The 16722-nt window shown below is 41.7% G+C and overlaps 1 protein-coding gene across 1 annotated transcript in view; it reads left to right on the top strand.

Moving 5' to 3' along the window:
• The window catches only part of KCNK9 (potassium two pore domain channel subfamily K member 9), an 87403-nt gene extending 72383 nt beyond the window's left edge, over positions 1-15020 (top strand). The window contains exon 2 of the mRNA XM_038129206.1: positions 13701-15020. Within this exon, the coding sequence (XP_037985134.1) occupies positions 13701-14542 (842 nt within the window). The 3' untranslated portion in view covers positions 14543-15020. The remainder of the gene's footprint in view (positions 1-13700) is intronic.
• The last annotated feature ends 1702 nt before the right edge of the window (positions 15021-16722 follow it).

Raw genomic sequence — 16722 nt, 5'->3', positions numbered from 1 at the left:
TTAGCATCCATCTGTTTAATGCTACATGGAGCTTAGCTCACTTAGCTCATGCTTGCCTCTGGTTAAATCATGAAGTCATGTGTACTTGAGTTACAGTGCTGTGAGTTCACAGACACCGAGAAAAATTACTCTATTTTCATCACTGTAAGACAAAATAAGATCCTATGGATTTTTAGCTACGAACCAAGGACGGGTAGGTTTGAGATGCAGTACTTCATTTCAGGTTTTGTGTCAGTGCTGTATACCAGAGCTGTCTAAAGTTGTATGAAATACAATTTGAAGTCTGTACAAATGCAGCATTGAATTTCTGTGGCTCTGTATCTAAATTTGGGTTGTTGATGTCCAAGAAAATTGAATTCAAGCTGGAAAGGTGCAAAATGCTATCAAAGTGACCCTGTCTAATGCAACAGACTAGCTGTGACTGGTTTATTCCTCCTTGGAAAAAACAAACAAACAAACTAGGCTGGTGAGATATGGCTCATCTGTATTAGTCTGTAGGAAAGGCAGATTGGATAGGTTGCTGTTTGAGCTGAAAACTTTCATGAGAAGAATCAGATCTTGAACAAGTTTGGATTGAAAACAGGAAAACTTTTAGCTGTAAGAGCAGTGAGTTTAGGGACAGCCTTACAACTTGATTAATGGAGATGGGAGCCCTAACTGAGGTGTACCTCTGTCTTTTTAGAAAGGAGATTTTCAATGCATAATGAGTTCTAGTTCTGGGTTTAATATCTCTTAGGCTCAGTTTCCTGACTTTAGTTGGGTAGTTTCTGATGCCTGGAACAGCATCCCATGAGAACTGCTTTTGGCTTTGTCTTTTTGGGGAAAGGTACCAAGGTCTCTATGCTCCTGGTGTGTCCTTGCTTCTGTGAGATCAAAGTTGCTATCAGAAAAATGTACGAGGTTGCTTCATTTGAAAGTGCCAGCCCAGTGAGTTAGGCTGGTGTAATTACCCTGATACAGCAATTCCAGCAAATCTTCCCATATCCAAAGCTGAACAACGTTGCAAAACTTTGACCTTCATGTTTCAGCTCAGCTCTTCTGTCTTTAAAGTACAAGGACAGATGTGTCTCAAAGTTAGTACTGGTTCAGTGGAAAGCTGGACAGGCCAGGACCATTGGGCAATATATTTCCATTATCTTGCTTGGTTTCAGCTTAAAAAAATGCTTTCTCAATCAGAATTGAACTTCTTCCTTCACAGAAGTTTTAATTGAATGATTTCAGTTTTTCAAAGATAACTGACAGAACAGACTTTAAAATTTGGAGGGGATAATTGAGGCATCTCTCTTTGCTTGTATTTTCAAGCATAAAGTTTTTTTGTGGGGAACAATAGCAAGAGAAAAAAAAACAAAACAAAACAAAACATGTACCTTGATAAAAGAAACTGAACCCAAAGCATTTGAGCATTATTTTTTCTTTATTTTTAATGAAATCTATGTATTGCTTTCAATTAAATCTATCTAGAAATCCAATTGAATCACTGCTCAGCCTGTATGTGATGTAATGGTAGAAATTACAACAGATTCCACTGACTTTGCTGTTAGATCATTAAAGCCAGGTTTCAATTAATAAAACTGCTGCAAAATTAGAGTGTCTGCAGGGAAGATAACCTTGGCCAAAACTGCAGCCAGCCAGATTCAGAAGATACTGTTTGGGGATGCTTTTCTTCAGAGAAGGGTACAATAAATGCTGTAACTGATATAAAGAAGTCTGTGATTGCAAAGTTCTAGAAGCAGGAAAACTTGTGTCATTCTGGCTAATTTCTTATTGTGGTCACAATAGAGAATCACAAACAAAGGAGAGGGAAGAGGAATTTTTGATTCTTTCAGACTTGGCAGTTCACCTGCTGACACAGAGACTTCCCTGGAAGAAGCTGTTTTGTATCTGTATAACTTTGACTAAAACAGAGAAAGCTCTATCTAGACACAGTTGTGTCTCTAAATTGATTTGCTGGCATGTTTTTCTAGCAGGGACTGAACCAAAGCACAGTGGGAATAAGTAATCCTCCCTATAGCTTCTTTTTAGGATGGGGACATTCCTGGTTTCTCAACAGCAGAAAGGAGAATCTGCTTAAAATACCATGGACCTATTAATATTTTTTTAAAAGTTGGGAAAATACTCTTTTTTTATCTTCCACATAGGAAAAATCTGCCGTAGAAATAGCACAAAATTGAAACAGATCCATGAGCAAGCAACACATTCCTGGCAAGTTGTCTGTGCTCTTGTGTGTCTCTTAGCTGCACAAAGAGGAAAGTTGTGGAAGGAAAAATGCAAGTTTTTACTTCAGTGCAAACACATCTGAACCACTTTCCTGAGTGTCACCCCCTGTCTCTTGCTGGGTGTGCTGTGTTTTATCAGACCTGGCAGCACCTGATGTCACATGGATTTATGAACATTACTCTGTGAACTGCACTGGACAGTGACATCACAGCTTCAGAGGACGTGGGTGCTACGTCATTAATGATCTCAGTCACTGCTCTGTGCTGGCCTTTGGTAATATTTGTTAAATAGGATTTTTGTTCAGATACAGCTTCTCAAGCCCTGGCAGTGTCACACTGAGAGCTGAGAGCAGGATCCTGTTAACCCTGCAAAGACTCAGACCTGGTAGTTTGAAAAGAACTAGTTCTTTAAATAAAGTGGAATCAGAAGTTTCTCATGCTTCTTTTTTATCATCACAACATAGAAGAAACCCATTAATTTTTGGTCTTTTGTTAAGATATGATTTCCTGTGCTTCTTCTTGATGTATTTCCCCCTGATCCCTTGGAGTGCTGTTTGGATCATCCTCCCAGCTCTGCAGGTGGTGAGTCTTTCATCTTCCCCCCTCATGGAGAAGACTCAGGTCATTGCCAATAAACTGTGAGCAACCAAAATCAGTTACAGAAAACCATTAAAAGTGCCCAAGTAGTCAATTTATGTAGGTGAATAAGGAAAAAATGTTTATTGCAATCACATCCATGGAGTGCAAAAAGCCTTTGTGATGAAAAGAAATGACAGCACCAAGTAAAGTTTGCTATGCAGTGAGGACATAATGTTACAGTGATGGTCAGTCACATCAACTTATGCAAAAAGGAAAATATTTTGCAGTCCAGGGAGCTGATAACCCTGATACCACAGTTCTGCAGCTAGAAAGGATGCACACAGCTCTAGCAAAGCTCTTGAAAGTTTTTGAAGAGCAAGAGTGGTCACAGACAAGTGCAATAAAAGTGATCATATAAGGAGCTGCTTCTAAACAGAAAAAATCTGAATCGTATATATAAGTGTGCATGTGTTGTAGAATGCCTCTTGTATTTCTTGCTGCAGGACTCTGCCTCCAAGAGCTCTGTTCATAACTAAGTATTAACTGAGGAATGACTGTGACTACCTCCAAGAAGTATAAAGGAGTGAGCCGTGATGGAGAGCTATGGGGGTGTTGGATTGAGGGCTACAAAAGAACAACGTCATAAAAGGCAGCATAGAACAAGAAAAGTACAGGCTGTGTATCAAAAAAGAACTTCCTAATAGCTGGATCTACTGGACAGCGCAACAATTTCCTAAGGGAGAGAGCAGAAACCCTGTTATTTCAATCATTTAAACAAAACTGGACAAAGCCCTGGAGAATATATTGTAAGGAACAATCATATGCTATCCCCTGGGAATGGATAACATGACCTGATAAAGTCTTTTCCTAGTGGTTGCAATGATTCTCTTCAGATTGAGAACTTGTTCTGGGCATGATTTGTCTTGGGACTAGATATGATGTGAGCCTCAGGTCAGTTCTCTGATTGATTCAGAGAACCAAGCAGAGAGGAGAAAGGGGAGGAAAAGAGTGCAGGGACAGTCAAAAATAGAGCTCGTGGGAAAATATTGACTCAGAAGTCAGCTGTCAACTGCTGCCCAGCTGGAAATCCAGCAGAGAGCTGCTGTTGGTTTTGGGAGGAGTCAGGAATGGTACACCAGACACAAATCTGGTACACCAGAATCACTGCTGCTTAAATGGTTGTCTCCTCACAGAGCTGGAGAGGAACCTCTCCTCTCTTTCCAGCCTCTTTTCTGAAGCAGTGGAAATTTTAAGGATGAGCTGAGATACTGTTCTATCTGTACAAAATGAACTGGTGAGTGCTGGCATCCTTGATTTCTTGGGAGGTGGTAAACCAGGTGGAAATTACCTCAGCTCTTCTGTTAACTTATTCAAAAGAATTGCCAGGGACTGCAGACATCTCCTATCTAAGCAGTCAAAATAGAGGGTAAGTTCAACAAGAGGAGGTTTGAGATAATCAGATCTTCTGTGTCAGATAGATGAGCAAGAAGGTTGTGATTTCATGGGGCCATTTGAAGTTTTCCACTTTCTCTTGTTTACTTTTTTAGTAAAACACTTTATAGTGTAAATTTTAAACAGAAAAAAGGGGAAATATTCACATTTAAAAGTAAAACAATAACAAACACAAGCAAACACAGATGTCTCAAATATTTGGTTTTTTTTAATTTAAAGCAACATCTTCCAAATTTTGTCTTTTGCTAGAAACAGGATGTTCCTTGATGAGCAGCAGTAGTCAAGCCTGGTTTCCTGTGAACTCAGAAACATTCCCAGTTCTCTTTAAACCCTGACTTGCATCTTCATCCTTGGAGGCAGATTTCTATCACAGGCTGTTTTATAAGGTGATGGAGACATCTTATTCCTGCAGTTCTCTCCCATGCCTCTACACTTCACCCCAACTTGCAGGACCTCCAGCTCCTGTTTCTTTGCAGTAACTGGCTAGAGAAGGAGCTGATCCCAGCTGCAGCTGAGACTGCACTATGTGTGTGTTGATTTTTAGGCCCTTTTATGTGTATTCACAGATTGACCAGATGGCAGGCCCAGCAGAACAGATCACTATCAAGTTCACATTACAGTTTCTTCTAAGTGGTGGAAATTGGTGAGCAGCTTCAAAGTTATCGTGGAGGAAAACCAGATGGGCAGAGATATGGATATAGATGGCTCACCCATACCAAGAAATGAGAAAAACACTGAACTAATTAGAAAAAGGAAAGTTTTTTAAAGCCTTGGTTTAAACCCATAAACCTATTCCTTACTGCCATAACCCAGTGGGTGTTTGAAAGGCCCAAATGTGACCAAATCAATGTTTTTGCATTTTGCAGAAACAATTGGTCTCAAAGGAGAGGAGCTGTGTCCTGCTGGGGTCTAAGTCCAGGAGGAATACAAGACCTTTTCCAGGGGAAGCAAAGAAGTCCCCAGGTCTTTCTACCTGGGGGAATGTTGAAACTACCTGGGCACAAGTCTCTGACAGGAGGGGTGCTGAATAAGCAGCACCTCCAACTGCTCTGCCCCAAGGAACTGAATGGATTTGTGTCCTCACCTCCCCAGGGACGCATCCAGCAGGGAAGAGGAGAGGCCATCCCTTGTGCATGCTACTGGTGGAGTCCAGGCAGGGAACGAGGAGGGAAATGCAGTCTAAGCAGTCTGAGAACCTTTGAAACACAATTATCCAAAGTGTCTCACGAACATGACCTTACTGAGAGCCTTGCAGGGACTGGGACACATTATTTGCCTTGATCCTTTGAGAATCCAAAAGAAATCTCTTCAAGAGGGTCGACTTCTTACAGAGAACACCTGACTGTATTGCATGTGATCTCCAGCTGAAACCAGCCAAACCAGAAGTCCTACCCTAAATCAGAAATGAGCATGGCTGTGTGTCACTAAATTTCTGCCTTTGGATCCCTATAATTCCAGTCAGTGTGAGAAACATAACGTGTTTTCCCATGTTCCACCCTCAAGAGGACTGCCCAGAATGCTGTTACAGTTGATAGCTTCAGTTCCTGCTCCATCGAGGCTGTAAGAACTCAGGGCTATCTTCTTTAGCAGTTGCCCAAGCACTCTCGGTACTTTTCCACCAGTTGAATCTTCCAGTGGAACATGGTTTAGCCACATCTGGTAATGGTCAAGGCTGGGAACTGATGCCAAAAGGCATTTGGGGTGATGCAGAGCATCCACCATACCAATATTTACTGCAACTTGGTGTGGCTGGAAGAGAAGCTATGGGAAAAAAAATGCTACCACTAATGCTCCAGAGCAGGAGGTTCAGGTTCAGGAAGGAGATAATGTGGGATGGCTGCAGACCAGGATAGTAGAGGGAGTGAGGAAATGTGGCAGAGGAATGAGTCAGTAGTTACCAGTCTCATCAGTTTTGGATGAGCCCTTCAGGTCTGCTGCTGGCTGTGCTGACAGGCAGCACATTCAGCACCCCTGGTGAGCTCACAGGAACCACTGCTGCAGAAGCAGCTCCTGAGGTCAAACTCTTGTCTGTCCCACCTCACAATGTGCATGAGTGGCCTTCCACCTGCAAGGCTGGCTTTGGCAGTGTCTTCACCCGCTTCTTAGCAGATCCCAGAGATCACAGAGAGAACCTGTTTCTTCCTTTTCCTCCTCGTTTTCTTGCTGCGTGTTGCCTGCGCCTGCCTCTCCTATCAGAGTGATTTTGAAGCTGTTTTCCCTGAACATCTGGGAAGTTTCAAGATCAAGAAGCAAAGAAGTCTTTCCTTGTGGTGGGGAGAAAAATAATCAGTGGAAGCCTGTTGCATCCCTGCCAACCAAAATAGGAGATCTTCTGCAGGTTTGATGTAAAACAAAGCAGTGAGTGCCATCTCCAAGGTTGTATGACCTTACTTCAGCAGCCAAGACATGGAACCAATTGTAACAGACCAGGGATGAGCCAGGATGAGAGGCCCTGCCAAGCTTGTTGAAGGATTTAGGATTTGAGGTTGCATCTGGGCATGTCAGATTCTTTTTCCTCTCCTGTGATGTCCCTGTCTTCACAACAGGAGATGATAGTATCATGTATTGCTATGTGTTCCTGTAGGGAGACATGTGCCATGCTTTATCCTGACATTAGAGACTGTCTTTTGAGCATGGAAGGGGAGGCTGTCTTTGAGGATGGAGTGGGATGTGCAAAACTAAGAGAGATTGTTCAGCAGAAGTCTACAGTGAGATAACCAACAAGGGATTAAAAGAACAAAGAGGTCCTGGAGATGTTTGAAGAGAAAAGCAGCAGGATACATGGAAGAGAGAAGAGGGTGCAGTCAGCAGTGCCCATGTGCCAGGAGGATGGTGTAGCTACACAGCAGCTCTCATCCAGGTAACAGCAGCTCTCGATTACCTTACAGGAGAAAGTCTTTGTCCTGGTGAATGAGTTACTACTACCAGTTATTTAGATGAAGTGTCTCTCTGATCCCTCCTGAAAATCTTTTTCATCTGCACCACAAAGGCCACGTTGTTTCTTCTCTCTGCTGAAAGCTGAAAGCGCAAGCAGCAAATCCAGCAGAGACACAGCCTGATCCTTGTGGCGGTTTCTCTGACGTAGATGAACCTCTGATGTGAAGTGTGTGACATCAGGAAGATGTTTTAATCTGAATTACACTTGCCCATCTGAAGAACAGGTGCCATTATCCTCTCTTCATTATCTCCTGGCCTGGGCTGCTGCCAGCATGAGTAAGAAGGGTTTGAGTCACAGGGATGGAGAAGTTAATTCCTTTCCTGGCCCAAATGCCCATCATGGGGATGAATGATGTGTAGATGAATGAGGGGAGAAACCTCCTCCTAAGAGAAATAAAGCATTCCTCATGAATAATGTAGAGCATTGCTTTGAGATTCAAGACATCCAAGACTTGTTACACATTGAATGTGAATATGAATCAGGCCCAGCTGCTCTGCAGATACACTCTGGCCTGAGCATGACCTATAACTAACTCTTTACTGCCACAGGTTTTATTTTTTTTTTTTAATTTTTATTTATTTTTTAACATTAGCCTGGTACAAATGCACATCTAGAGACAAACCTCTCTCAATCTCTGACAGAGCCCAATGCAGAGGAACACTCAGAAAACCCATGCAGGCTCTATCTGTGCTGCTAAGTGAAGCAGGACCTGTGTTTTATAGGACACAGAGGACAACAGAGATGTTACACCGAGTGCCAGAAATAGGTAAACACATGTACTGCACCAGGAGGGTGCTTCTTCCAGTGGAATCTGGCCAGTGTTACCCTCCATGTGTGGAGCAGGCATGGACTTTGCCTAGGACAGTGCTGGTTATTCCAGGGGAAGCCATAATGGGCTGGGCTGATGACAGAGTGTGGACATCATGGGCTGGTGGTGGAATTCATCCTCAGAATCACAGAATTGTTAAGGTTGTAAAAGACATTTAAGATCAAGTCCAATGGTCAACCCAGCACCAGTACCATGTTTACCATTAAACCATGTCCAAGTGCCAAATTCCCAGGTTTTCTGAACACTCCACTGCATCCCTGGGCAATCTGTTACAATGCTTTACATTCCTTTTCATTATTTTTTTTTTCTCTAATATCTAACCTAAAGCTCCCCTGGCAGAACTTGAGCCCAGTTTAGTCTGCTAGAGTAGATACTGCCTTGCAGTGTTGGAGATGGCTACTATGTAGATGCAACACACCGAGTATATGCAGGATCTTTTTTTCCCATAATGTTTTCTTTTTGTTATAGATTTTCTTATTCTGAGGAGTCTGTATCATTACAATAGCATGAATTTGTTTAAAATTCTTTTTGCCCTAGAAGCAAAGTGTTATTTCAGGGAATTTGTGTTGGAGGACAGGACAGATGTTAGAGACCTGTCTGTACCCTGCAGCTGAGTGTGGTGCAGAAATCACTGATGTAGATCTAAGCAAGCTGCTCTGTCCACATGAGGCTGCAAAGTGTCAGAGGTACTTGCTTGGGGCCTGAATGAAACTTGGCACTTTTGGGGATAAAAGGCCTATAAAATCATGAATGACACAAAGAAGGGGAATGGGGAATAGTTGTTTCTGGTCTCTTCCAAATAGGAGGAGATCCCATTGCCATCAAATGATAGTAATGAAAGGGAAGTAAAGGAGCAATGGCAGTTTTTTTAGAGAACAGATGGTTGTTCTATGAACCTTCTTGCCACAGGATGTCAAAGACATGGAAGGGACAATGCCCAAGCTCATGGAAGAGAAATCCATTTTGTGGTACTAAGCCCAGCAAAAACTGGCTTAAGAAATCCCTGAGCACCAAATAATGAAGCTGAGTATGTGAATTCTTGGGGGAAAACTCAAATGTAATTATAGCATTCCTGTGCTGCTCTTCCTCAGCCATGTCCTTGTGGTTGCTGTCGGTTCAGGGTAGCTGTGCACGGAGTTCCTCTGCACATTTTGCTTGTGGGCTGGTACACCAGGACAATGTCTCTTTACAGCTCATAGAAATGTACTGGGGTGTTCCCCAGCTGGACCTCATAGAGATTGTAATGAGTATTTTCTCTCTGTGTCTCATCTGAAAGACACCATAGGAAAATAAGTGTTGAAGAAGGCTCTAAGTGTTTTTTATTCAGACCTTTATAGCTACACTCTGGCAAACAACAAAAATAGAATTCTTTTTTTTTTCTTCTAGAATTACATGTAGGTGCACATGTTCTTTGAGAGTTTTTCATCAGAGAATGGACAAGGTCTGGAAAAACCAAAGGCAGGGAAAACCCCAAAAGAGTACTGATTTGGAGCTACCCCTTACAGTGCGATTCTTTTCTTCCTTTGCCTACACCTTCCTGCAGTTCTGCTTGGTGTCTGTAGCCCAGCTGTTCCATGACTGGGAGGAGATGGATTTTGTGGTATATTGGTGCTTCACAGTCCAGAAGTAACACTGAAACATGACATTTCTTCGTGCCAAGCTTTACTTCTGGGTGCCAGCCCAGATCCTCTGTCTTGAAAGCCTAAGCAGCTGGGAGGGGTTTTGAAAGTGAGGGAGAGTACTAATGACATTGCTTCCAATCAGAATGAGAGTTATTTAGACTTTCCTTGATCATTCAAATGATATCTCATTAAACATCAGACAAAGCTGCCTGCTATGGTCACTTTGCTGCATTGTGGCACCGCAGCAAACCAGTTACTATACTAGAGTAGGATGGGCAGTGTTTGTTCAGGTGTGATCCAGTATAGAGCTCCATCTTTACCTTTCTCACTCTTACCTCAGCTCTGTGGCTTGTCAAGGGATGCATTTCCTCTACCCAGTACTAAGGTCTTCTTTTTGACCTTTCTTCTTCACCACCGTAGAGAGAGAAGCCCTGATGTCATCATTAATGTTTCTGTTTTTCTTTAAATTTCTTAATGATAGCACAAAGTCATCTCTTTGTACTCTGCTAAAGGGCAGTGACATTTGTGTAGAGGAAATCAGGAAGAATTTTGGTAGCTGGAATCTTCTGCCAAGGCAGTTGCTTCTGCTTCTGCCTCTACTTGATGCAAGTAAAACCCAACCACCTGGAGACTGACTCTGTGACCTGTGTCCTTTCCCAGCATTATTGCTCCTTTGTGCCCCTCTTTCTCTGGCCATAATTCACCTTCCCCTTTTTCCCAGAGGCAGTTTCTGATGTTAAGAAGGCAATGGTTTGTGTTAGATTTGAAAAATACTGACTTTCAGAGATCATGCACTGCTGCAGTTTGCTTTCCATGTATTACTCTGTACAGTGCTGGGTAGGTTCTGCAATGATTAAGTAATGGAGAGTTAGGTTGGTGTTTGGTGTATTTTCACACCCCTCATTTCAGAGTGTTTAAGGCAATGGCTCGGGTGTCTGTGCCTTAAAGCCATGTTGCATAGGATAAATATGTGTCTCTAATCCTCTATACATTAATCTATTTGTAGAGTCATATTCCAGCTTCATGAATTAAGTCCTTTCTTTACCCCAGATTCATGGTGAAAATACAATAAGAAACATTTTTCTGATATTGGGGAACATGAGTATGACTTGGGGAGGAGTAGAAGTCAGAATTTCTGGATTTTCTGTCTATGTATGTGAATTGGAGGGAAACTAAAGCCTGCTGGTGTCTGTGCTTCCCTACCTGTAAAACAGGGATATGGATATATTTGTATCTTATAGGATAAATAATTACAAAGTCTGTGACAGATCTTAGAAATTCAACTGTGAGAAAACATACAAGCACATAACATTAATGTTTTATTATGTCCTTAAACTGTTTCTTGAGGATATATTTAATGAGAAGGATATGGTGAGATCAAAAGATATCTTTTTTACCCCAAATATTTTTTTAGAACCCAAAGTATAAGTTGTTTTCACCAACTGCCATCTCTGCAACCATCTGGAAAATCACATTTTCTGAAGTTTTCCTTCTCTTTATAATCTGTAACTAAACTTATAAAATAAGAAGGCGTCCCTGGTTTAATTAACACCCCTGTAGTTCAAAAGCTGATCTTAGTAATGAGAGGCAATTATAGCCTTTATTGAGGGACAGTCAGGTGGAACTAACCCAGCATCAATCTGGTGAAGATACTTCCTTTTCCTTGGAAACTGCTTTTTATGATGAACAGACTACCTGGCTTAATACACCAGGTGAATCTCTTTCCTCTATAACCTGGAAAAGAATCTCCTATTTTGAGTCTTGTGCTTCTTTTGTAAAGTGGTTTTTACAACCCATCCATCAACAAATACCAACTGACCTAAGAATGAACCTGTTGCTTTTTGAAGGGGATTCTTGCTGGTTTTCCTGTTTTATTTTCCTTGTCTAGTCTTGCTTTACATTTTTAAGGTTACCTGGTGTTTGTGTTGTAGTTCTAGTAAAAGGGCAGACTCTGAGATGCAGCCCCATCCTGAGAGGAAGGCAGAATTCTGGGTTCTGCACCTCAACACTGGTGTGGCAGATTTACAGAAGATCCAGAGAAGGACACAGAAATTGTCAATGAAATGTGACTTCTACTATATGAGTTAAAAAGGCTGTGGCTTCAGTTTAGACAGGAAAAAGCTGAGAGCAGAGATAAAGCTGAGTTTAGCTGAAAACATGAAGGTGGTAGATAAGAAAGATTTAGAACTTCAATTCTGCCACTAAGGTGTTCTAGCTGAAACAAGGAGATATCCTTGAAATTAAAATGTACCTTTTTTACATAGCAGATAGTGAACTTCTGGAATTTTTTGCCAGAGGAGATTGAGGAGGTGTGCAGTGTCAACATTTTCGAAAAATAACTAGAAAAACTCAGAGAAGTACGTCCATGACCTGAGTCTGAAGGTGATGGGCAGGGCTCCTCAGTGGTCCTGCCTCAGTGGTATCTCATGTCAGGTCTGTCCTCCAGCTTCAGATCTGTATGAGTGTGGGTCTGCTGAATGCCCTGTGTTTTATCTGCCAGCCAGAGGTATTCTGATATCTCAGGGGTCTGGTATAAAGCCAGATGATTCTTTCTGGAAAACTGATTTAAACCCTCCATGTCTCCAATACAGGCAGCTGCACTGGAGGCAGTCACTCAAGGTGACTGTCATGATTAGGATATCTTCATTTGGCTGTTTACAGGTAGTTGTCTGCCAGTGCTGTGGGTGTCTAAATTCTTCTGTGGTCAACAGATGTCTAGTCAGTCTAATGGGGACCTAATGAACATGATCAATGAGCAGTCAGAACTGTCATTTCTTCTTGCCAGACTTGGGATGGTCAGTGAAATTACTCACTATTGCCTGTTTTCATAGAATTTTTGTTGATAGTAACAGGAGTTTGGACACATAGAACACATGCAGATACATAAATGTAGGTATATTAATCTTGAACAGAGTTCTGTCCCAAGATTTCTATTATAATCATTTTAGAGAAATAGTTGTCTCCTGAGAATAACTTGCTGACCTGTTTTAGACATCTCTGTGTACACAACAGGAACTGCCCTTGTGAAGTACACAGTTCTGTTCACTGACTGTAAAGGGACTCTAGATAGTGGTACCTGCATGGTGAATGGACACAAAGGCCAAGTGGGTCCCAGCCATCTTATTTTGGAGACTTTGGTACAGTCTCTTAAAATCTCAGCTAAGTAAGAAGTAGAATTTTAATTAATTCTTAATTTCTCAGTAAGAAATGTAGATTTTTAAAGCAATGTAGTCTGAGAAGGTATAATTTTAAAACCCAAACAGCCCCCCACTTATGGTTTGATTTAGAATAAAGGCTTAGCCATGATTTTACCATCTGAAAACTATGCTATGAAATGTGGTACATCCTCTATTCTTGGATTAGATTAACATCCTGATGAAACTGCCTTTTCCATACTAACTGTCAAAGCTGTAAAACTATGGCACAAGCTGGTAAGTTGTTTATTCTTCCAGTAAGTAAAGGTAGAATGGGCACTAAATCCCTAAATTCCTGTGGTGTTCCAGCAATGAGTAACTTTCATAAGGTGTCTAGGAGAAAGGCTTATTCAATATGGGAGCGTTTAAAAGGAATTTCTTTGGCTGGTGGGCCTGTGGATGTTGTTAACTCCATGCTGTCAGCAGACACAAAATTTGGATACCATCACTATACTCTGGTTTTGGGACAGAGCAACACCAACTACTCTCAAAAACACTGGGAAAGTCCACCTATTTCCAAAGTTTCCACTTTTGCCTGTGACACTGAACAGACCTGAAATTTCTTCAGGTAATCAATGTGATATAACCTTGTTTAGGAGACTCTACATTGTTGAGGTAGAATATTGAGGCAGAATGGGTTGCTCATTCTTTCACCTTTCCCACTCCTGCATGAACGTTGTTGTTCTGTGCCTTGTTTACTTCAGACACGGGGCGTGGGTGAGGAGACATGGGAAGATGGTGTGACTGCAGTGTCCCCTCAGCTTTGGATCTGGCTGTGGCGTTAGAGCGATATGCATGGCTCGTGTGGCGGGGGAACCGTGGCCATCCCCTGCCCTGCTGACTGTGGTGTGTTTCCATCCCCCCTCCCAGGTTACGGACATGCTGCCCCAGGGACGGATGCGGGGAAGGCGTTCTGCATGTTCTACGCAGTGCTGGGGATCCCACTGACACTCGTCATGTTCCAGAGCCTGGGCGAGCGCATGAACACCTTCGTCAAGTACCTCTTGAAACGCATCAAAAAGTGCTGTGGCATGAGGAGCACCGAGGTCTCCATGGAAAACATGGTCACTGTGGGTTTCTTCTCCTGCATGGGGACACTCTGCATTGGAGCAGCAGCCTTTTCCCAGTACGAGGAATGGAGCTTTTTCCATGCTTACTATTACTGCTTTATAACATTGACTACGATAGGGTTTGGAGACTATGTGGCCCTGCAGACCAAAGGGGCCCTTCAAAAGAAGCCTCTCTACGTGGCTTTTAGCTTTATGTACATTCTAGTGGGGTTGACAGTCATTGGGGCATTTCTAAATCTGGTTGTTCTCAGGTTCTTGACCATGAACAGTGAGGATGAGAGGAGGGATGCCGAGGAACGGGCGTCCCTGGCAGGGAACCGCAACAGCATGATTATCCACATCCAAGAGGACTCCCAGCATGGTCGGCCACGGTACAAGGCCGAAGTAACAGACCTTCAGTCAGTTTGTTCCTGCATGTGTTACAGGTCCCATGAGTACACCAGCCGGGTGGTGTCCCACCAAAATTCGTTCAGCTCGAAGCTGAACCCCCAGTACTTTCACTCCATCTCTTACAAGATAGAGGAGATCTCGCCAAGCACATTGAAAAACAGCCTTTTCCCATCTCCTGTCAGCTCCATCTCACCTGGGTTGCACAGCTTTACAGATAACCACAGGCTGATGAAACGGCGAAAGTCCATTTAAAGGGATTTGTCTCATTTTGCTTTCCTTGTTTTTCCCAGTTCTCTGTTGTTTTGGGTTTTTTGTTCCTTGAGTGAGACGGAGCGAGGCCAAAGGGAGTAGAGCAAGCCAGTCCTCCTCTGAGACTCAGCTCTTGAGCATGAAGCATGGATTATTACTGTTCCAGCAAAGTATGCCTTACATTACCCCCTTGGTGGATGTCAGAGGATTCAAGGTGACGTGAAGTGGGTACCAAATCCAAAGTTGCACACACAGCTGGGAGCCTTCATGTGCCACTGGCACTCCTGACCTAACAAACTTCTTTCCTCACGAGCAGGTTGCAGTGTGTGTGCGTGTGCCTGTGTGAGTGCCGGGTGCGTGTGCGTGTGTGTGTGTGCAATTCCACAACCAGTGCCATGTGACAAAAATTAAAGCATCAGGTATTATTTTTTCTTTTGCCCTTGAAGCAGTTGTGTTCCAGCCTGCTTTTTTAGATTGCTTCCAAAAGGAACGGGGAGGGTGGGAGGGGAGCCAATTTGTTTTGGTTTGTTTTTTTTTTTTTTTGCCAAGAGAAGCATGCGCCATAAGCAGTCAATATACCAGGTGTATCATGGTAAATTTTTTAATGCTAGATTTTAGATTGTATTAACATTAAAAAAAAAAAAAAGGCAGGAGAAGATGGATCATTTTAGCTTGCCAGTTCAAAATTTCAAAAAAAAAAAAAGCATGCACTTTGTAAAACTGGTATGCATAATAAAAACACAAGAAAAACTAGCAATGGAATTAATAATCAAAAGCAAATAATCATATTAATTTAACTGTATTTAATTTAATAATTTTCAACTGTTCCAACAATTTGCAAGCAGAATTCCTAGGATAAATTGGAAAAAATTGTTGGAATAGGAGAGTGTATTTTGTTATTTTAATTTTATTTATTTATTATTATTATTATTATTATTATTATTATTATTATTATTATTATTATTATTATTATTATTATTATTATTATTATTATTTTGTGCAGCAATTACCTGCATGAATAGGATTTTCTATTTTTTGGAATGCTTGGTAAAGATGGGTATAAATAGGAGGATGTATATTTTTTCTTACATAATAGTGACAGGGCATTCCTTCTTTTAAATAAAAAAAAAATAAAGATGATTGTCTCTAAATGCTTTTGATTTGTAAATAATGGAAAGCCCTTGTTGGTCTCAGGAAGAATTCAAGGGACAGTATCTTGTGTTTGGCTCACTGGGAACTTGTGAGATTAGATGTGATATTGCTTTTTTTTGCTAGGCAAAGGCAAAATGCATTTAGCAGTAACAGGCAAAAATAGCTTTACTCCAGTGTTTGAAGGGTAACAGCAGGAGCAGTTGTGTTGGCAAGTTGTAGTGGAGGATGTTGAGACCATGTCATAGAGTTGTTCCTTGGACATTGTCCATCTCTCAGTTGTTCATCTGGACCAAACAGACTTTACAGAACTTAATTAGAGGCCTAATCCAGCTCCCTTTTAAGAGAATAGGAATTTTCAGTGATTACATGGGATTTAGTGTTTTTGGAGATTTATCTTTGATTTTACAAGGGTAGGACTGGGAGTTTTATGAACCTGCACCTTTGTCTCTGATTTAATTCTATCTGTTAAATCACTTTCCATGTTAATTTGCCATATAAAACCCATTTCTTTTTGGCACTAATCACCTCCTGCTGATTCTACCATTCTGTGCTCTCAGTGCAAAAGCAATAATCCTTTTTTTACCCTTAGATGGTGTGTGCCCAGCTCTGAGCTCTGTGTGCTGATGGATGTTGATACCTTCTCAAAAAGGCATTTATAAAGAGCATTAATAGGGAGAAATAAGGAGTGTCATTCCTCCTCTGTTGTCTTCTCTTTGACTTTAAATTATTAACTATCAAATATGCTCATGTTCTCCACATCTGTCTTTCAATAAGTAAATGATAAGCAAGTTATCCATGACTTTGACTCCGTTATGCAGCTTCCTTTGGGTGTAGAAATCTCTGTGGCATGAAATCCTCCATTAAGATTGGTGAAGAACTAACAGGATTCTTAATGAGGATGGATGAGGATGGACTTTTTCAGAGTAATGTGTGGGGCAAGCTGGGTGTATCAATGCTGTGCTGCCATGTCCTAGGGCAAATGCTGATGGCAGAAGGATCAAAGCAAGAATACCTAAAAAAGCAGTTTCAGG

The sequence above is a fragment of the Motacilla alba genome, chromosome 2 (genome assembly GCF_015832195.1).
Source record: "Motacilla alba alba isolate MOTALB_02 chromosome 2, Motacilla_alba_V1.0_pri, whole genome shotgun sequence".
Classification (NCBI taxonomy): domain Eukaryota; kingdom Metazoa; phylum Chordata; class Aves; order Passeriformes; family Motacillidae; genus Motacilla; species Motacilla alba.
This window is presented reverse-complemented; position numbering and strand designations above follow the sequence as displayed.